Consider the following 21,255-nt stretch of genomic DNA (forward strand, 5'->3'; position numbering starts at 1 on the left):
CATTCTGACCCACAGCCCATTCAACCACTGCCTGCATCCCCATTTAACCATTCACAGACTGTATCCATTCAAAGCCCCTATTCTGGTTTATAAAAGAGCCCATTCTTACATATTTACTGAAAGACTTAGTTCTAATGAGACTTCTCAAAGAGAGACACTGTTTGACAGAATGTGGCGATTTAGATTCCATTTCAATGAGTTAAAAGATACATTTCACCTTTTTTTAAAAAGCCAATAGACACCATTCTCTCCTATTTCAACTATTAGATTGTGTTATGTGTATGTGAGTAAGCGTGCATCTGGAAGAATGTTAATGTGTGTGTGTGGGGGTTGTGTTTAATGTATGTGTTTGCTCAATGACCAAGCACGAGGTTATCAGTAAACCTTGAGGTGAGAGCCATTAGGTTAAAGAACTGCACAACTCAACGTGCTCAAGAGGGTCAAACAAAGGGACAGAGCGCTCCACTTGCAGTCCGTCCCATTTAGAGACACCGTTCATTGTGTTGAGTCACATAAAGCCAATGAGCGAGCACCAACTCAAAGAGCAACTAGTGGTTCAGAAAGAGGTTTCCTCGAACTCGAGAGAGCACAAAATGCAAGAATATGATGTTTAACATGATTGGTATGTAACCCGTACATTAAAAATGATACGAGTTTGCATATTTTTAGTATCGATATTTTATTAAAATAGCGCATGATCAGAGCGCACTCACAGCTCCGCTCCCTGTCATGCTGCCTGCTCGCATTGACTGCAAGAGGGCGGGGCTTCAAGTAGTGTAGGAGACATGGCATCACATGTAGGAGACATGGAATCAAGTGCAGGAGACATGGCATCACGTGTAGGAGACATGGCATCACATGTAAGAGACATGGAATCAAGTGCAGGAGACATGGCATCAAGTGCAGGAGACATGGCATCAAGTGCAGGAGACATGGCATCAAGTGCAGGAGACATGGCATCAAGTGCAGGAGACATGGCATCAAGTGTAAGAGACATGGCATCAAGTGCAGGAGACATGGCATCAAGGGCAGGAGACATGGCATCACATGTAGGAGACATGGCATCACATGTAGGAGACATGGAATCAAGTGCAGGAGACATGGCAACAAGGGCAGGAGACATGGCATCACATGTAAGAGACATGGCATCAAGGGCAGGAGACATGGCTTCACGTGCAGGAGACATGGCATCAAGTGCGGGAGACATGGCATTAAGGGCAGGAGATAAGGCGTCACGTTAAGGAGAGATGGCGTCATGGGCAGGAGACATGGCATTAAGGGCAGGATATAAGGCGTCACGTTAAGGAGAGATGGCATCAAGGGCAGGAGACATGGCATTAAGGGGAGGAGATATGGCGTCACGTTAAGGAGAGATGGCGTCATGGGCAGGAGACATGGCATTAAGGGCAGGAGACATGGCGTCAAGGGCAGGAGACATGGCATCACGTTAAGGAGACATGGCATCAAGGGCAGGAGACATGGCATCAAGGGCAGGAGACATGGCGTCAAGGGCAGGAGACATGGCGTCAAGGGCAGGAGACATGGCATCACGTTAAGGAGACATGGCATCAAGGGCAGGAGACATGGCATCAAGGGCAGGAGACATGGCATCAAGGGCAGGAGACATGGCGTCAAGTGCAGGAGACATGGCATCAAGGGCAGGAGACATGGCATCACGTGTAGGAGACATGGCATCAAGTGCAGGAGACATGGCATCAAGGGCAGGAGACATGGCGTCAAGGGCAGGAGACATGGCGTCACGTTAAGGAGACATGGCATCAAGGGCAGGAGACATGGCATCAAGGGCAGGAGACATGGCATCAAGGGCAGGAGACATGGCATCAAGGGCAGGAGACATGGCTTCAAGGGCAGGAGACATGGCATCAAGGGCAGGAGACATGGCATCAAGGGCAGGAGACATGGCATCAAGGGCAGGAGACATGGCTTCAAGTGCAGGAGACATGGCATCAAGGGCAGGAGACATGGCATCATGTTAAGGAGACATGGCGTCACGAAAAAGAAGCTAGAAGTGTAACGTGGAGGTATGATGGCGTCATTGCAGACATGAAGGAAAGCCTCAGAGTTCATGAGCATTGGACCCGATGCTGGTCCCTGTAGCATCGTACACAGACTCTTAGTCAGCGGACTGTGTGTACAGTGGGTGAGGCTGAGTATGTTTTCAGAAATTACGATGCCAACATCAATACCAGTGCCCTTAAAGTGATATCATTAGTATCAACCGGTAAAATGATAAACACCATCTCTCGCCTCAAAGACACGAGACCGCGTTGTAGTGGAAGAGTTACGCCCACCGTCCGGTTCCCCGGGGTTAAAGAGGTTTACTCAGTCCGTCCGGTTGCCGTTGTTGGCACTCTTGGCACCGTTTGCATCGTTGGCTGCAAGCCTCAGGCTCAGACACCTCCATGCAGCTGACGGTTTGGTGTGTTTATGGGCCAATCACACGTCTCCTCAAATTGAATGATTGGCTACCTAACTTTACAGCATTTAACGGAGCGGAGCAGCGCGTGCGCTCTGATCGCTCTTTTAATGAAGTATCGATACTAAAAATATGCTAAATCACATCGTGTTTATCGTACGGGTACTTTGTTAGTATCGCTACACCATGCAGCGTGACAGCAGTAGATGTAGCGGACTAACATTCAAGCTAACCTAACTTCCCAAACGCTGTGGACATCTGAACGCTGATTGGCCGAGACGCGACACGTCCCATCAAAGATGTTTTATTGCGAAGAGCACCACTCCACATTTTCTCCGCGTCTCACTGCAATCTCAACGGCAGCGGGCCAGGTGAAAAAAATAATAATCGTAACGCGTCTCTGGTATTGTTCAGGGGGCCGGTCCAAATGTGGGCCGTAGTTTGGGGACCACTGCACTAAAGGATGGATCGCAGGTATCGTTCAGCTGGAGAAGTTTCGATAAAGATGAAGGTGTGTACTAAAAAAAGAAGACATCCTTTTTTCAATTTCTTTAAATCTCCTTTGCGAAAAATAGTACTCTGTTGATTTAGCATTATACTGTTATAACATTGTCGGGCTATGTTGCATTAGTGGTTTTAGTTAAATCGATCATTACAAGTCCTCTGGTCGAGTCTTTTCAGGTCATACAGTTCGAATCACAAGTTCCTCCCTTTGCATCTGTAGATTAGAACTTGCAATACCTTCTTAGTGTCAATTCCAGAACGCACTTGATTACATTTTTATTCATGTTATTTTTTTTTTAAAGTAAGGTTGCTTTGGAAAGTTTAATTTGTGCTTCTTATTGGATCAATTTGAGAATCAGTCGTAGGTGGAACTTGCAGATCAATGTTTTTTTAATAGTGACCTACATGCACACACATTCTTTCCCAGATGTTCTGACAGTATCGTTGTGAAGTGTAGAACCCAAACGACTGCTAGATCAACGAAGTTCTTCCCTTCTATAAATTCCCCTCATGGCTAATGATTTTAACAGAGCTGAAAACCAACCCTGAAACTACACAGCAAAGACAAAAAGCACATACTGGACTGCAGCTGCAGACACAAACCATATCCATAAGTGCCACGCACAGCAAGAGCTTTGAACATGGAGTAACCTTCAACCAAGGACCGAACAAACATGAGGACGACCTCTGGGAGAGACCAACGATATAAGCGCTTTTCACACATGTCGTGTCGTCCGTAGCAAACTCTCGGAAAATAGCTTTCAGACAGAAGATCACATTTTCGTGTCAAATGTGTCCAGATAAAGCAAAATACACGAGCATCCTCCCCCCACAGACAGACACACAACTTCCAAGCACACATCTCCTGACTCACTTGGCTTCAGCGGGACCATCGGTATCCCACTGTCCCACTGAGAAGCACTGCTCCTGGCTTTGCTCACCATGCTGCTCTCCTTGTGTGTCAAGAGAACAGCAAAAGTCTTTTTCTATGCAGAGGAATAAAAGTGGCAACAATCTGGCTGACGGACGGGCAGGACGGCGACTTGAACACTCAGCAGCTTTAATCAGCAGTTCCCCGCTCCTCTGCACCAGCTCGTCTGCTGGGAGGGCGCTGTGCGCTGAAATTTCTGCATATGTTCAAGGATCCGTTGCCGCCAACAGAAAAAAAAGAAATGTGAGTGCAGCTGCAGAGATCTGGAAGCTGGAAACTGAATCGGCTGTTTAAACTGCGCGGTCACGCACCCTCACGGACACAAGCGGTTGTACACACACGCACAAAGACACACAAGCAGCTCAGTGGGAAGCAAAGGGAAGCCCACAGGAAACACTGTGTGTGTGTGTGTGTGTGTGTGTGTGAGGCTCTGGGCGTGATGCCCTGCAGAACTCTGCACACAAATAGACACACACACACATGAACACTGGAAAATTTCACAGAAGCATGCGCAGTGCTCACACACACACACACACACACACACACACACACAGAGAGACATACACACACTCACACACACAAACACACACACAAAGAGACATACACACACTCACACACTCACACACACACACACACTCAAACACACGCTCACACACTCACTCACACACACACACACACACACTAACACACTCACACTAACACTCACACACTCACACATACTTGCTCTTACCATCCGAGCCTCTGCAGGAGCTCCTGCGGCTGGCAGGGTTGAAAGCAAAAGGAGAGCCCAGTCCCGAGACGTCCAGGTTCTGGATCAGATGACTGATCCGGTTCACTATCCGGCACGACGCCTCACCACCCTCCCGCAGAAACTCATGCAGAGACATGAGAGCAGTCCGCTGGTCTCTCACACACACACTGTCATCCGGCGGGACCCCTCTCGCTGCCCCTGCAAAGCTCCGCTGCACAATCTAACACACTTGAAATCGCAGAGCTCCCAAAATGCAGACATGAGAAGGACCTTCTTCAGTGTCACGTGTCGGTTCACTCGGAATCAAGCCGACCTGATCTCACGTGCATCCTCTGAGGAGTCTGCATCGGCTGTACCTCCACGAGACACGGCTGCTGTCCCCTGCAGTGCCACTTTGGGGACTCGGGACACAGCAGTGCAGAACCAAAGACAAAACGCTGAGTCACTGTCTGCACAACCTCTGAAACGAACAGTGTTCACTTCACACTCGAGGTGAGACCGGGGCCCGGCTCTGCTCGGCAACACACACGCACGCTCGCTCTGAATGCACACGCATACACACTCGTGGCGAGTGCAACTGTTGAAGAATCAAGGAGCAGCTATAGGTTTTGGAGCAAGGGGAGGAGGCTGCAGGTGAGCCGGAGCAGAGGGCAGCCGGTGGAGCACAAAACTCCTTCTGCTGCTCGGGCTAATTTTATTCCTCCACTCCTTAACTAATCTGCCTTTTCTTTCCCTCTTTCTATAGCTCCCCTGATGCTTTCACGCATTCATTCCTGGTGACCCCGGAGAGCACGGACATTTAGAACCGTCCCAACACTAAAACTGTGCGTGGACATGGTGGAGGTGGAGGTGGAGGAGCAAAGAGGGTCCTCTTTGAGGGTCCTCTTTGATGAATGGAGGGGGATGCTGGCAGGCTTTTTAGTGTGTGTGTTTGGCAGCTTGCAGGTTATAGGCTTAGAATAGCGATGAGCGGCGCTGACTGCAGGGCGGACGAGGCCCACGACATCAGCCATCGACCCGTAACCCTCCATCTCCTCCTCTCTTCCACTGCTCCCCTGATAATCAGCTCTCTGGTTTCTCATTACCACGTCACTCACCTTCAGAAACCGTTTGCTCTCACATATCGCTGCCTGTTTGGACACAAACATGGACACACAAAGCTCAAGTGTCTGCCTGTCCGAACGTAAGAGCCAAAGCTGCTGAAATCAACACCACGAATCAGACAACAACAACAACCCGACAGCTTTGCTGGTGACGCTGTACTTTGCTACCGCACTGTTTCGAGCTAAAATGCTAACATCAGCGGAACAACGTGCTCCCGATAACAACATGCTGATGCTAAGCAGGTATAACATTCCCCGTGTTCACTATCTCAGGAGTGTGATGCAACGATTTACAACATGATGAGATGTAAATGAAAAGCACAGCACATTTACGTCTTTTGGGTATTTTGTCCTAAAACACAAGTTCTGAAAAAAATGTAGTTGGATCACCAGTTACAACTCATTCTTGATTGTCTGGGAATGTGTCTATAACGTCAACCTCATGGTGGCGCTAGAGTGGAGAAAATAAACATCAAGGTCACTAAAGCTGGTGAGATTCATCCTCTGGGAACCATGAAAATCAGTACTTAATATCCTGGGAATTCCGCCTTTAGTTGTTGAGCTATTTAAGTGGTGGCCGCCCGGAGTGCCACCCCATTAGTGGCATGATTAATTCACTAGTATTACCACAATACACACATTGTTTCTATCATTTCTATCTGTGATTATGTCAAATATAAACAGTAGATCATGATCTTAAGGAGGACATCAGCATTTAAAATAAGACTCGCCAATTCCTCTGCAGACTGATCTTAGTATATTTAGTTTGATGTAAGTACCCACACTAAAATGCAAATGACATATATTGAGAATGCTCTCTTATCGCAGCACCCTCCCTCGCTCGGGCACTTGCTGACGAGCTGATGACTCGAGGCTCGCTGGATCCACCTGGTCACACACCTGCTCTGCCTTTAGGGATAAACAGCACAGCTCACCTAGAAGGGCTGAACCCCTGACCTTGAGCTGATAAGTTACCCGACACTCACCCTACGGTGACAATGAAGTTGAACAAATATCGGAGTTATAAGCAAGAGTCCTTGATGTGTGCTTTAAATCCCAAACTATGCCTCAGGGGAGCATTCGACCAATCACAAATGACTGAGATGGAGTAGCAACCATGAAGTCACGAGACGGCCAGGAGCTCAGATACGTTCATAACCCTCGGCTCTTGGGCTAGCAGCAAATACACACGTACTCTCACACAGCGTCGGAAATACACCAGCGCATAACAGCCCCGAAGAAATATAATTTCCCCTTGATTTCACGAAGGGCAGTAAATGACCCCATAATTTAAAGAATTTAATAGCGTTTTGCTTTTGTTCTTTGTTGTGTGTGTCTTATCTGTATTGACTGTACTGGGTAGGTGCACAACAAAAATCAATAAATATAATTTTTAATGTTAAAAAAAGGAGAAATAAGTTCTAATTGTTAATAGTTGTTTAAAAAAATGTAATAATAAATAACTGAAAAGAAATAATAAAATGTAATATGATTTATTTCATAGGTTAATAAGTATTATACTCTGTCATAGGGTAATAAGTATTATACTCTGTCATAAGGTGATAATTATTATACTCTTTCATAGGTTAATAAGTATTATACTCTTTCATAGGGTCAGTATTATACTCTGTCATAGAGTAATACGTATTATACTCTGTCATAATAAGTATTATACTCACTGTTCTGTATGGCCAGCAGTTCAAACCCAAAGTTATTTATGTATATTAAAAGAAGAAAGGCACATTTCTCCCTTCCATGGCTTGTTGTTGTACCGACTGAGCACAGATAAGATGTGTTAAACCGCTCTGCCCTCTTACTGCTGGTTGAATGAGCACACTGATGGACGGATTGGATCGCTGCCACCGATTAGAAAAATGAAACCTGGGCAGCCACAGTGCGAGATGAAGATAGATATTCTTCCTGAATTGTTATCAGTTTGAGAATATTTCATGTTTAGACACCGTGATCCAATCAAAAAACAAGCTCTGATTGCAACTTAGGAGTAATTTACAACATGAAACATTATTTTCATCCTCAGATGACTTAGTTCCCCCGGAGTTTCTCTGAATCTTTCTTTTCCCTCGGTGGCCTCTCCTCTCTGCTGTCGTCTGCGATCAGTGTTACCGTACTCTCCTTTTCCCGCCGCAGCACATTCTCGCTGATTTCCTTCCAAGCAAAGCGCTTCCAACGATTGTAATGTCTGCAAACGTTTACTATAATGTCGCACACCGAACGCCTGCCCATATAAAAAGAAATTGTTCATAATTTTCATGGAATTAAAAAAAAAATGTCTGGAGTGATGCAGCTCATAATTCTCTTTCAGAACTGAAGTTTGTTTTATTTTATTCCTCTAGCTTCAACATTGCTGTGCCCCCACAAGTCCACCCACCCACTCACTGCTGCCATACATCTCTGGTGCTAAGGAGATGCTACTCAAAGCCCACTGTGCTGTCTTCATGTAGCAACAGCTCAAACATTATTGGAGATTTTCTTGAAAAACATGCAAAAGTCTATACATTCTTTTTCCTCTTGCATTCATACTGTAACTGCACATACAAATAATCAGATTCTGACAACTGAAAACCACACATGCCACTTAATGAGCAGCCGTGGCCTCTCGAAATCCGACCAACGTCGCTGATCTCCAATGAAACAAGATCAACACGACATGAAACAACAGGTCTCACGTCTGTGAGAATGACGGCGTGCTGGCAGTGAGCGGATTAAAGGAAATCTCTATAAATAGATTTTAAAAAAGAAACGAGAAGATGAAATATTAATATTAGGGGCATTTGTTAGATTAAGGAGATAATTGTGTCCTGGAGCCATGTCACAAGACCACACCTCTACAGTCTGGAAAAGGGTTCCTGTGTCAACTTTAAAAAGCTTTCTTTGCCATGGCTGCGTAATCATAGACATAAAATGTTTCCCTGCAGACGCTTTGACTCTTCAGAACAAATATGAAAGGCGATGACTAAACACACAAAGTTCAGCTTTGGCAACCAAATCCAAGAGGTGATGGGATTACTGAAAGTAAGTAATCAGTACAGGGTCACAGTTAAATTGGTAGAGGACTAATATACATATATATATAAATAATATATATATACATTAATTAATATGTAAATATATATATATATATAAATATATATATAGAGAGAGAGAAAGAGAGAGACAAAACTGTAACTCATTAAGGTGGAGTACTCAATAACAGTATCACAACACATATCCACCTGTCTTCTGAAGTAGACGTCATCATTGATGTAGATGTGAAACCGAAGATATTTTTGCACATTTTAATGTTGATAAAAAAAATAGTTTAAATACAATAACACGTTTTAAATAAACAATTATAACAAAGGACGCTTTGCCTTTTCTCAACTGAACTGACTGCAATATAAATTATTTCAATCCCCGTCACAACACCATGCGCTCCTTATTATCTCGTTCTAGATTCAATAAAATGAGTCAATGTCACATTTTCCACCGCAAGATTAAACTGTAAAAGCAAGTCTTGTGACAAAAGAACAGCTTGATGGCCAAACACCACCCTAGCTCGAGGCAGACAGCATGAACAGCAGGTTCATGAGTCTCTTAAACCTGGCGTGGTTTCCTGCAGAAATAAAGATTTATAGCTCATGACGATCCTGTATTTTCCTATTTTAAACCCTTGTTTAAAATTGTATTTGGTCTCAAATCAACCAAACAAGAGACACAATATAGTCACTAATTGTGGCTGAATACAGATAACTAATTCACCTATAATCATGACACAAGTTCATAATTCCCTGCAGTGAAGAACCCGATGACCAGGGATTATAGCTGTTGTTGCGTGTGTTGTTGTCACCCACCTATGCTTTGAATGACTGTCCTCAGTCTCTCCAGAAGCTGCCCCACGGCCATCTCCTCTGTCTTCATCCACAGGATCATCCTCCAAAGGGACAGCGGAAGACCAGCTGCCCAGCCAACAGACACTATCGCAGGAAAAAGAGACAGCTTGCCTGCTTTTTCCTGACCGGTGCTACGGAGAGTGGGTGATGGTGAGGAGGAGGACGAGAGGGGAACTGCTGTGGTGGCGAGCAGAAGAGGGAGATGCAGCGGGGTGAACTAGCCCTGGATGAGACCGCCTGGGTGCTGGCTTGTACGACACACGGTGACTGGAGGAAAGAAATCTGAGAGAGAGAGAGAGGGTGTGTGTGTGTGTGTGCAGCTCGGAGGTGCAGGGATGCTTGTGAGTAATGGATGCTTTCAAGGATGCTGCAGAGACGGACGCAGGGATGATGCTGAAGCTGCCCCAGTGACGAGTCCTCCGTGGAGGAATGCAGAGCGCAGGACACCGGCGATGGAGATGGGGAGGAGGTGGAGCGGGAGGCAGCCTCATTCGCACACGCATGCTTTAGCCTCAGCACACATGATGGTGCAAACCTGTGCAGACCTGGAAGACATAGAGGGGGAGGGGATTTGAAGGTCAGCCTTACATTTTCCCACAAACAGAATTGATCCAACAGCGACATCCAGTGTGGAGGCAAGGCGCCACAGCTGTGTCATGAAACATTGCCATCCACTGGAAACATGCACAGTACTACTGGTAGGGCATCGTTGATGATGCTGCATTGCCACCATGTGGCAGCACTTGGCTATGACACACAATGGTTGCGTTAACTTACAAAAAGAGAGAATTCCAGTTATATTTTTCCACTGGTCTTTGAATGCAGGTTTGGGCTTCTCTCAAAATCAGTTAAACTCTACACAGATCAACATATGTTGGCAGGTAATACAGACAGAAGGAGAAGATGTTGCACACAGTGGCGAACCTGAACAAACGCCGAGGGCGCTGTCACATGGATGCTGATCACATGATATATAAATTGTTTTTTAAGTTGCACATTCTATGTTGTTGGACACTACTTGAGCAACAGAAGTATGAAACATGTTATGGATAATAATATATATATAGAAAACAACTAAATATATGTATGTTTCTGTCCAGGTTCTTGGAAGTTTAGGTAAATTATCAGAAGATGACATACATGGAGTTTGCGTTCATTATGGTACTGACACCTTGTGTTATTTACTTTAGTAGTTTTACTCCAGTAGCTTTCAACACAAGTGATAAGAAACCCAAACGTTGTGGTGAGACTAGCATACCTGCAGGTGGTTGGAGGGTCTGAGCAGCACACTGGTCCCCAGGTCGCTGTGTCCCCACAGGGTTCACACACATTTTGTGAAATCTCGGTGTGGACATGAAAAAGTGAAAAAATGTAGTATTACTAACTATGAATGAATGACACTAGTTTGATTTAAAAAATAAACATTTAAATAAATGTTTATTATTTTAATCAAACTATCTGTTTGGACTGTAAATAGTGGTTCATATAATAACCTTCAGTGGCCACATTACCTCAGCAGTTAGGACTTCACTTTTCGTTACAGCATCGGTTATCGGCGCCGCCTGTTGTAGCAGTTGCCCTCGCTATGGTGAGCTAGCAGGTGTTACGGTTTAAGAAGCAACCGTGTTAACTGGCGACTATGAACCGAACGCGTCCGTTTGTTGTCTTATTTACAGACAGCTGTTGAAAATAGGAAGAGAACACATAGCTGCCCTCGTGAATGCCGCATTGTTTAATTGGTATAATATATATTATTAAGTATAGGATTTGGCACTGTATTACAAAATTCAACCAAGCGGCACTCACGAGGACAGCTAAGTTATATGTGTTCTCTCGGGCAGGGAAGAAGTCGACTCAGATTTCTTTTCCAACTTGTATTTGCTCCTGCCGAAGACAATACAACACCACATTGTTGTCCTTCTGTACATCAGCTTCCCTCAGCAAAATTAAACTATTATCTCTGAGACAGGACTACGTTACATCTGAATTCTAACAATTCTTATTTTAAACCAACTATTCGTAAAACATGAATCATGACAAAAGGGGAAAACAGTGACCCCAAGTGGACAAAATAAATAACTGCGTGAGTTAGTGACTCAATAATAACATTAAACAAAGGAAAAACACATACCTGCTTCATTAAATAGATAGCTAAGATTGTTCAGCGTTTTTGTTCCCATGGGTATGAATCAAATGCAAGTGACTTAAAAAAAGTCAGGAGAAAGGCAGGAGATGCATGAGATTAGGTCCCATCCCCGGTGACAATGAGTTGACCTCCTACTCAGAGGACACTGGCAAGCTTCATGCCCATATTTGAACTATTATTCTACTATAAATGATTTAAGAGACATTTTAGTTTGAGGGACTTTTTGTCCTCGTTTGTGTTGTGGATGTCAGTAAATTCACGTTGTGATGTTTTTTCTTTTATCTCTAGAAAGCAGAAACACACCCGAGGTGGATCTGAGCAAAAGAAGCGCTAAGAGGAAGGCGTTCGCCAATGACAGACCGGTTCAGAAGAAGAACGAGATTCTAGAACCGTCAACAATGTTCAAGGACAAGTACCAGCAGCAGAAGAAACTTGGCCAAGGAGGATTTGGATGTGTGTTTGCTGTCATCCGCATAGCGGATAATTTGCCTGTAACTGTTCCTCATATGTTCTTGCACACATGCAGACACACACACAGTCAGGTCAGGAAGTGTAACCAAAAAGTATTGCTTGTATCTCCTGGACCTATAGCATATCATGATCGAAAGGTTCAAAATGTACGAAGACGGTGATGGAAACAAGATCCCCATGGAGGTCGCCATCCTAAAGAAAGTACAGGCCGAATCACAGTGGCATTCAGCACCCATTTAACTACTGGACTGGTACTTCCTGGAGCAGGAGGTGATCCTGGTGATGGAGAGATCGATGCCGGCCAAAGACCTCGACCACTACGTTAAAACCAAAGGAGGCACCTTGAAGGAAACGGAAGCCACGCTAAGATGCTGTAGTCAGCTCAGAGTGATAGCCATGAAAACATGTCCAAGCATCCTCTTCTCTGATCCCTCAACTCTCTCTTTTTGTCTTTCAGATTACAATGAAGCAGCTGGTGGATGCAGCCACTGACCTCCAGCAGATACACATTTTCCACCGGGACATTAAGGTGGAAAATCTCCTTATTGACACCTGCGTGACGTTGTCGGGAGTTCGCCTCATCGACTTCGGTGTGAGCAGTTTCGACAAAGACGGAGACGCCAATCAAATCTTTTGCGGTTAGAAGTCCAGCTTTACTCCTGCTCTTTATTAACTTGACCCATCGGTGACTTTTACATTGAAACAAAGCTCCTCCTCCTCACTGTCTTTTTATTATGTCTGTTAGGTACTCACATACCCCCAGAGTTCTCCAGTCGGGAGGAATACCATGCCGGAGCCACAACAGTATTCCAGATCGGGTTGGTCCTGTTCGACATGCTCCACAAAGTGTCATTTAGCGCGGACCTGTCCTTTCAGAAGCTAAAGACCAGCAAGTGTCTTTCCAAAGGTTAGTAAAACATGCACAAATATGTCGGCAGACAAACATCTTTTCATTTAAGTTGACGTGATTGATCACAGGACCTCACCTTTTCCTTCTTTCTCTTCAGATTGCAAAGATTACTTTGAAGCGTGCATGCATATGGACCCTGATCAACAGTTCACCCTGGAGCCGCTGAGGAATCACCCATGGCTGATATAGTATCACACTACACACACGCCTAAATTGACATTTAAGCATAAACTACACACATGTAGATTTAAGTGTCCAAGTGTCCTTGACCAAGACACTGAACTTAAATTCTTTCTCGGGTTGAGCCCTCTGTTTTAATTTGTGATATATGAAATATGTGATATGAGAGCGGGGCACTAGGGATCAGCCGGGGCAGGGGGAACTGGAGTCGGCCGGGGCGGCGAAGGGAGGTCCAAACACTAACCTGACAAGGTCCGAACTGTAACTTTAACCTGATGAGGACTGAAAAGAACAATTAAAATACATTCCATTGCACACAATTACAATTTGTTTGTCAAATGTCACCCTCATTTTCAACCAATCACATGAGTTTCATTCCCGCCTTAGAGGGGCGTGGCTTAGTGGCGAGTCAGTGCTGTGTGAGCCTATTGGCGTTATGAACCCAAACAGGGCATTTAATGTCGGTAACATTTGTGGGATGTCCTCAAGTATAAGGCAGAACAATTGGTTATTTCTTCCATGGTGGATGCCTGAAAACAAAAATTTCCAGTCAAGCCGCACCACTCAATGCAGGTAAGAAGCTCATGGGATTGGTTGAAAATGAGGGAGACAACTGATTGAAGAAAAAAAAACACATTTGCGAATAGAGCAATGGCAGGGGAGTCTAAAAACTAGTGATGGTGAGATGAAGCCTCATGAGGCATCGAACCACTTCAGCCAATTGGTTCGAGAAAGGGTTCATTTCTCGAAGCTTCATGTGCTCACGAAACCACCTACTGGCCAAGTGCATAATCACAGGCAGCTGTATCTGAACCACATGTGATGCATTGAATTTTTGTATGTTATGGCTGTTGGGAATGACTATGAATTACAAAAATGTATGACCAAATAATTTCTGTACATAAATTATTACATATGTGCATAATAAAATATTTTTTGAATGTATTCTGTGTGTAAATGTTAGTATCATATATGGCAGGTTGTGTAATGTTATGTCACTTTAGGAAAATGGCATGGGCTTAAGCAGGCAGAGGACAGTGAAAGTGCTTGTGGAACTAGGAAGATGGGACTGAATATGATTGTGTAACTTGGACAGTGATGTACAGGACAGGGGACATTTTAATTTAGAAATAAGTTTCTCAACAGTTCCATCTTATCACCTATCCTTCTCTCCTCACTCTAACTCTCCAAACTCTCAACCAACAACCCACATTTTGAATGGAGCCTGAGGGGTTTATATTGCTGTCAAACCTCCCGGCAATATCTGAACCACTTCTCGAAGCAGTCACGTGGTACAGCCGGGCAGCGAGGCTTCGGACGTCATCATTTGTGGCTCCTCCCCTAAATGAAGCAAGCCTCGATACGCGCTTCGAGGAAACGCCCCCTCCATTACTCGACACACGCTTCGAAGCGTCGGCACATCTCGTAACAACACTAGTAAAAACCCATGCACAAACATAGTAATTATGTGTGCATTGGAATGTATTTATAAATCCTTCTGTGTGCATTTGTAAATCGAATTCAGGAAGGTACCATGAACCCAGTCCTTCATATTTTAAGCATTACATTGTATATGCAGAAGAAAAATATGCATGTAAATATTAAATACAGCTTTTATTTTCCATCATACAATCAAACAGAACCACCACCATCTTTAGACTCCAGCTGTCATCTGGTTGTTAGGCGGCAGCACCTTTCCTAGGTGGATCCCAGCAGTCAGTCCATACTCCGTGGCAGCGTGTTGCTCATGGACCTCAGGCTTCAGCTGGAAACCCGTCTCCCCATCAAACCAGTCAGAGGGGGTGAATGAAAGGGTTTTTTCTTGCATGACTCCTTGCAGTCGGGTACGCCAGCCCTCCAGCATGGCGCTGCGAGCCTCAGAAGGAACGTGAGACGGAGCCCAGAAGATCTGAGGGGCCAGAACCTGGAAGCCACAGTAGTGCAGGATGCCGTTCTGGAGAGAGAGAGACAGTTTAAAGTAAAATGTTATACTTTCAACAGCCCATTTAAAAAGAAATCGGAAACATTTACATTGGTCTTTCTAGACTACAGGAACCTAGCCAACGCTGAACTTTTTATTCTAAGGTTGTACATACAAATACATGCCATTACAATCTACAATGCTAGTCGAAGCAAATTCTGATGCAGTACCTGAAGTGGCCACAGTGTGACATTCATGTCTCCATTAATACCATCTGCACGAAACATGGACTCCTGAGACCCAGTGGTGAAGGACAGCATGACTTTCTTGCCCTGTGCAGAAAGAAAGCACATTATTAAAGTAGCGTCACAGCTTTAGACTAGTAATGCAAACCGTTTGATTTGAGTCTTTACTTTGAAGAGTCCCTGGCTGTATCTCTTCTCTTGAGTGTAGGCATAGCCCAGTGTGAGCACCCGGTCAATCCAGCCCTTCATGATCGCAGGAACCGTGAACCAGTACATGGGGAACTGAGAGGTAGGGCCAAGTGTTAGCAGTGAGCATAGCGAGGCTGCAGACACAGCGCAGTCCCCAAGCAGCTACCTGAAAGATGACGAGGTCGGCCCATGTGAGTTTGCGTTGTTCCTCAGTGATGTCGGCAGACAGTTTCCCTTCCTCCCACGCCAGTTTGGTCTCCTCTGCATAACAGAAGTGATCGGCATTCTTGACTTCTCCTGCAGAGAGAACATTGCATTTAAATCTTGAAGTTGAAGAAAAAGCCATGTTTCTAAATGCCAGGGAGGTATTGGTATACCGGTGATGTCCTCAGCAGTTGCAGTGGCTTTAAACTTGATGGCGTACAGGTCCGATACTTCTACTGTGCAGCCCTGAGCTTTTAAAGCCTCCACAGCGGTGTCTTTGGCTGCAGCGTTGAATGAGCCAGAGCTCTGGTGGGCATACACTATCAACACCTTCTTCACAGCTAAAGCAACAATTAGAGAACAGAGACCAGCATCAAATCAGAAAGTTAGCCAGTGAAACACTAGTATAGTTTGAGATCCAACATGACACAGAAAACACATGGACTGCCAAATCTCTCAGCAAATAACATAGTCGATAATTCACCCATTTTGAATACTGATGTCAACTGCAACTGCTGAGCTTTGCAGATAGCTGGTGTGTTGAGTGAGAGAGCAGGTCAGTCTGGAGCAACATTCAAGATGCTGTTTTATACACCACAAGATTCAACACAGCCTTCTCACATGTGCTGTCAGTCAGCAATCAAGGTCATTAACCAATCACAAGGCCTCTCTCAGAACAGTGTTTCATTGAGTCTGGTCATCATTTTTAAATGGGGAGTGAACTTCATGGACCACTGAGCCAAAAATATGTAGGTTTAACCAACTGCAGATTTAGCCTATGTCTAGATTTGTATATATGTTGCAAAAGTGTGAAGATGCTATGAAAGTAAAATAATACATTGATTATTGTAACATTGACAAGGACAACAATAAACTATCCGTGGAGGGATTACTAAACTGGCCCATCATGGCACTAAGGGGTCAAGATTTGTGAATATCTGCCAGAGCTTGAGGGGGATAGTGAGTAATCACTATCCAGATGGTGAGTCATTAATTGTGGCTGTTTATTGGCCGGACAGAATAATTGTAAAGCATGCAACTGCACTCTTTAACAGATTAATGTTGCCGATCTAATCACTCGAATGACCAAAAGTAAATGGAGCACAATGATTTACTGTGATGCTTGTACACGCTCAGCCCTGCTACCTGACAGGGTTTCAAATTAAAAAGCATTTAAGTGGTTCATTAGCTGGAGCAAGGTCTTGCAGAGACCTCTAATAGTTTATAATATAACTTTTACTTTCCTCTCAACAACAGTTGATGGTGAGTTTATCGTCACAAGTTAAATTCTGTGTGTGACAGACATTGAATTGAAAAAACCTTTCTTCAGTGAAGTGGTTAGTATATGCATTGGTCCACCAGAGAGCAGCAGACACAAGTGAGAACCATGTTACGTTACCTGCAGACAGGAAATCACTGTGTCTCATGACATTCGGTAGCAGGTGCGCCATTGTTTAGTATTTATATAGAGTTTTACATTTTTGATGGTGTAGTATATGTTTGTGATTCTCAGTGATACTGTACTAGTGGAAGTAGACAATAGGTGACTTGGTTGCAGAGTGGGTGGAGCTAGGTTGTGGTTCAGGGAATTAAATGAGGTCTACTCGGCCTCAGCTGGTGGTTAATTATTAATCAGCCCCAGCTGGGGCTAACCTGTGTGTGTGTCTCTCCCCTTAAAGGAGCAGGAGCAACTCAAAGAAAACTGTGAACAAGTGTCATTGTTAATATACGTTGTTCAAAATTAGACCGCAGTCTTTTACTTTAAATTGTGTTTGTACACTTGTTTGTACATTTACAGTTAGCAGACACCTGAATATGTGTCAGGATTTTTTTCAGTAGTGCCCAAGTAATGTGTGTTTAAAAGAAGTTAATTTGCTCATGCAGAATTCGCACAAACTCCAATCTCCCCATTACATCCCTAAATAAAGATGACTCCCTTTTTTCTAGTTTTTATTCAAATGTACATACATATGATCTTTGCAGAACGTTGTTTCCTAACATTCGCAGAACCTTCGGAGGTTGTTTATTTCTCTGGCGCACAGGTTGTAATAAAAGGCACTAGACTGAGTAGCCTTTATTAAACTGTGTGTCCATTTTCTTGCTCGGATGCATGAGCTGTTTTGGATACACAGCCCTCATACCCTCATGTGCCTTCTCCAACCCATGTAACCCCATCAGCAGTTGGCTCATTAAAGTACTGCAAATGGCAAAGAATGTGTTGCACTTAAATGAAAAGCTAATGACCAAACATAATGCCTTGCACTGTGGTTTACAGATAGCAGCTATCGGTCATCTGCTATGCCATTGAGCTTTTAAAACATGATCATCACCAGCCGAGGCTTCACAGATACGGCACAACCGTTCTTCAGACAAAGGATGCAACAAACTCGAACTGTTTCACTTTGGACCTTTTAATGGACAATAGGTGGGGGCCATTTTTTGTTTTGTTTTAGATGAGACTAAGACAATTCGTTTTCCTATTTAGATGATGCTCACCCAAACGTATACTAACAGGATCCAGGAAAAATATGGCATCATTAAAAGTAGTTTCATGTCTAGTAGACTATAATCAATTTACGTTGATGACAACAAGGCTGATAAAAAGTTCATTGGGTTGTAACCATCTGTGCGCGTGCACGTGGGAATGGGGATGAAAGCTGGAAGTGAAAGCTGCAGGTTTAACAACACACATTAATTATCCTTCGAGGTCGTCACTTTGCTGTCGTTATTTTTTTTTCATGGGAGGTTGATCAACAAGCCAGACAGTCGTTTATTGAAGGATGTGATGCATCAGACAATATGACGGACAAGGAGGAGGACGGGAGGGACAAGGAGTTGTTTTCACCCGGTTACGGTTACCATGCAGCATTTTCACTCGACTCAGGAGGAACAACAGCATGGGGGCTGATGGGGAAATAACTTCATGTGTTGCTGCTATACTCTTTATTGGGTGAGAGATGCTGCTTTATTATGCCAGGCTCTTGAATCAGTTGGCTCTGTTGTTTTTTTGAACGTGCAAGGTAAGTTAACATGTCATGTACTTATCCTGCACTTCTTTCAGAGGTTTGAGCTGTTAATAGACTCCAGTTGCAAGCTTTAAATATTCCTTAAATGAGTTAAAACATGAAACATAATGGAAATCAAACAAAAAGTTATATATATGTATAGCAATTAAGAATTCAGACATAGATATTTACTAAGAATTTGTTGGCATAAATTAGATAGTGCTAAACTAAATATATACAACATCATCATGTATTGGGTACTTTATATTAGGAAGTATACTGTCCCTAACCCTGACATCTAAATGTAAATTTCTGTAAATAAAACGTAACATTTTTGGGGGATTTTGTTTAATGGTGTAATTTCAAAGATCTTTATGATTAAGTTCAAACAGAAGTTGTAAGATTGAGATTTATTGTGGGTTTAATGAAAAAAGTAAAGAAACGATACCCAAAATATTATGTCCCCAGTTTTAATGTATATATATATATATATGATTTTTTGCTTGATACATATATGTATGTATATATATACATACATATATATCATAAATCATCATGTTGTTGATCAGAGTTTGTAGTTAATCTGAATCTATAGTATGTTTTTTCAGTTTTTTTCTGATCTGTTGTAGATTGGACGTATACAATAGCAGAAAATGGAAATTATTAACTCAAAATTGTACTTGAGTAGTCCAGAAAGGACTCTCTTCAACTTACGTGTGCATTGACGAAGAGCACGCGGGTTTAATAAATAATCTTTGGACATATTTGTATTTGTCTCAGTTCCACGAATTAGTCGTTGCAACAGAATCATCTCTAGATGTCATTTATAACTCTACTTTTCCTCAGCATCCTTCCAGTCTGAGGGCTGAAGCGTGATGCTCAGTCCTGACCAGCGTGAGTCCAACCTGCCCTGGGGACAAACGGACACGCGCTCCGCCCACGTGCCCGCGCTCAGCAGGGAGGAGAAACGGCGGAAGAGGCGCGCGACGGCGAAGTATCGATCTGCGCACGCAGCCAGGGAGCGCGTCCGCGTTGTGTCTTTCAACGTGGCCTTTGCAGAAATGAGAACGCTGCTCCCGACACTCCCGCCAGACAAGAGGTTGTCCAAGATTGAGATCCTGCGACTTGCAATGTGTTACATCTCCTACCTGAACCACGTGCTGCAGGTGTAGAGGAACAACAGCAGGATGGACTGATGCCTGACACCTGGATATTCAGTAGATTTAAGGAACGCTCTATGGTTATAAGGTCACATTAAACTAATGGCACTCGGTAAACTGCCATGCATCTTACATTACATTCATATTTCATCACAGGAAATAGCTGCCGGACAACAGGCTTACTGTTGCAATGCTTGACCCTAAACTTGCTGCCAGATATATTTGACTTTTCTGTGTAAACCAATTTGTAAATATATTTATTTCAGTTGTACGCAATATATATTGTTTACTGGACGTCTGTGTGCTTTCGGGATTCAGTTGCAGTTGAAATGAAACTGGAATAGCTTGAAAATATAAAATGAACTGTTGATGCAGTTTATCCTATTTTTATATTTCTGAGATAAGAAGGTTCTTATTTGAAGGTCTTATTATTAGATGTCGTGCTTTCTTTGTAGCTCTATTCATTTCAACTGAAGCCACATAAAGGGAAGCTATTCCTCGAGCTGGTCCTATACATAAAAATGATGTATAAAGGAGTAAGGTGAACATATACCGGACAAGAGAGAAAGAAGTGGTAGATGTGGGCTCTCTGTTTTGGGATGAATGCCAACATAATTTGATTAAGACTTGGATAATTGAAACTTTCACCCAAAATATCAAATCAAAACAGAATAACCACACATGACAGTCTAAAGGACTGAGTGTTTTTATATTATGCCCTGGCTTTGCAAATTCCCAAAATATGGCTTTCATATTTCCTGACGAGATCGGGCATTGGATATCAACTCTTGTGCGCCCTTTGACTTTTCTCTCCATTAGGCAGAAGCCGTCGGTGCTCCCTCTCTCATCCCTTTAGTCTCGGCAGTGTAATGTGGCTCAAGGCGCTTGAGGTATTGTTCCTGTCCACTCCAGCAGTAAGAGGGACAGCCCTTTGTCTGAACACTGCACTCAAAGAAATGACTCATTGGATGAACTCAATTAAATTGTTGGCAGGTTTTCCATCCAATAATTATATGCAACTCCAACTCAAATTTAGCACATCAGTGCAATAAAATGTAATTTAGTTAGTCCAACTCATTTGTATCAAATACATCTCAAATAAAATAACTATATTCATTAAATTTAATTAATTTGTGTTTGTCCAACTCAAAATATAAACTAACTAACTAACAAAATATGCAAACTCCACACAGAAGGAAAGCCCCGAC

The 21,255-nt window shown here is 43.6% G+C and overlaps 2 protein-coding genes and 1 pseudogene across 4 annotated transcripts in view; 1 reads left to right on the forward strand and 2 right to left on the reverse strand.

The window, feature by feature from the left end:
• The window catches only part of mcf2lb (mcf.2 cell line derived transforming sequence-like b), a 44,294-nt gene extending 33,046 nt beyond the window's left edge, over window positions 1–11,248 (reverse strand). Inside the window, exons 1-3 of one of the 3 annotated variants that reach the window (XM_056423681.1) lie at window positions 11,128–11,248; window positions 10,875–10,957; window positions 9,578–10,161 (exon numbers count right to left, since the gene is read on the reverse strand). In XM_056423681.1, the coding sequence (XP_056279656.1) occupies window positions 9,578–9,656 (79 nt within the window). In that variant the 5' untranslated portion in view covers window positions 9,657–10,161; window positions 10,875–10,957; window positions 11,128–11,248. Of the gene's footprint in view, window positions 1–3,815; window positions 4,160–9,577; window positions 10,162–10,874; window positions 10,958–11,127 lie in introns of those variants that run through there. The other 2 variants (XM_056423698.1, XM_056423690.1) reach the window with 2 other exon arrangements.
• A 546-nt stretch (window positions 11,249–11,794) lies between these two features.
• LOC130201825 (serine/threonine-protein kinase pim-1-like) lies at window positions 11,795–13,332 on the forward strand (annotated as a pseudogene).
• Window positions 13,333–14,977: 1,645 nt separating this feature from the next.
• On the reverse strand, window positions 14,978–17,333 carry LOC130201829 (NAD(P)H dehydrogenase [quinone] 1-like). The gene is made up of 6 exons (XM_056426976.1): window positions 17,282–17,333; window positions 16,056–16,223; window positions 15,845–15,975; window positions 15,658–15,771; window positions 15,475–15,576; window positions 14,978–15,277 (listed from the first exon to the last, which is right to left on the reverse strand). The coding sequence occupies exons 1-6, from the start codon at window positions 17,331–17,333 to the stop codon at window positions 14,978–14,980; spliced, it is 867 nt and encodes a 288-aa protein (XP_056282951.1).
• Between the last annotated feature and the right edge of the window lie 3,922 nt (window positions 17,334–21,255).

The sequence above is a fragment of the Pseudoliparis swirei genome, chromosome 2 (assembly GCF_029220125.1).
Source record: "Pseudoliparis swirei isolate HS2019 ecotype Mariana Trench chromosome 2, NWPU_hadal_v1, whole genome shotgun sequence".
Lineage (NCBI taxonomy): Eukaryota > Metazoa > Chordata > Actinopteri > Perciformes > Liparidae > Pseudoliparis > Pseudoliparis swirei.

Excerpts from the sequence above, each read along its gene's own strand:
- LOC130201829 (XM_056426976.1), bottom strand. The coding sequence starts at position 17,333 with ATGGCGCACCTGCTACCGAATGTCATGAGACACAGTGATTTCCTGTCT. Across the intron at positions 16,224-17,281 it reads CAGTGATTTCCTGTCTGCAG|CTGTGAAGAAGGTGTTGATA; the intron begins GTAACGTAACAT and ends TTGTTGCTTTAG. Across the intron at positions 15,976-16,055 it reads AACTGCTGAGGACATCACCG|GAGAAGTCAAGAATGCCGAT; the intron begins GTATACCAATAC and ends TTCTCTCTGCAG.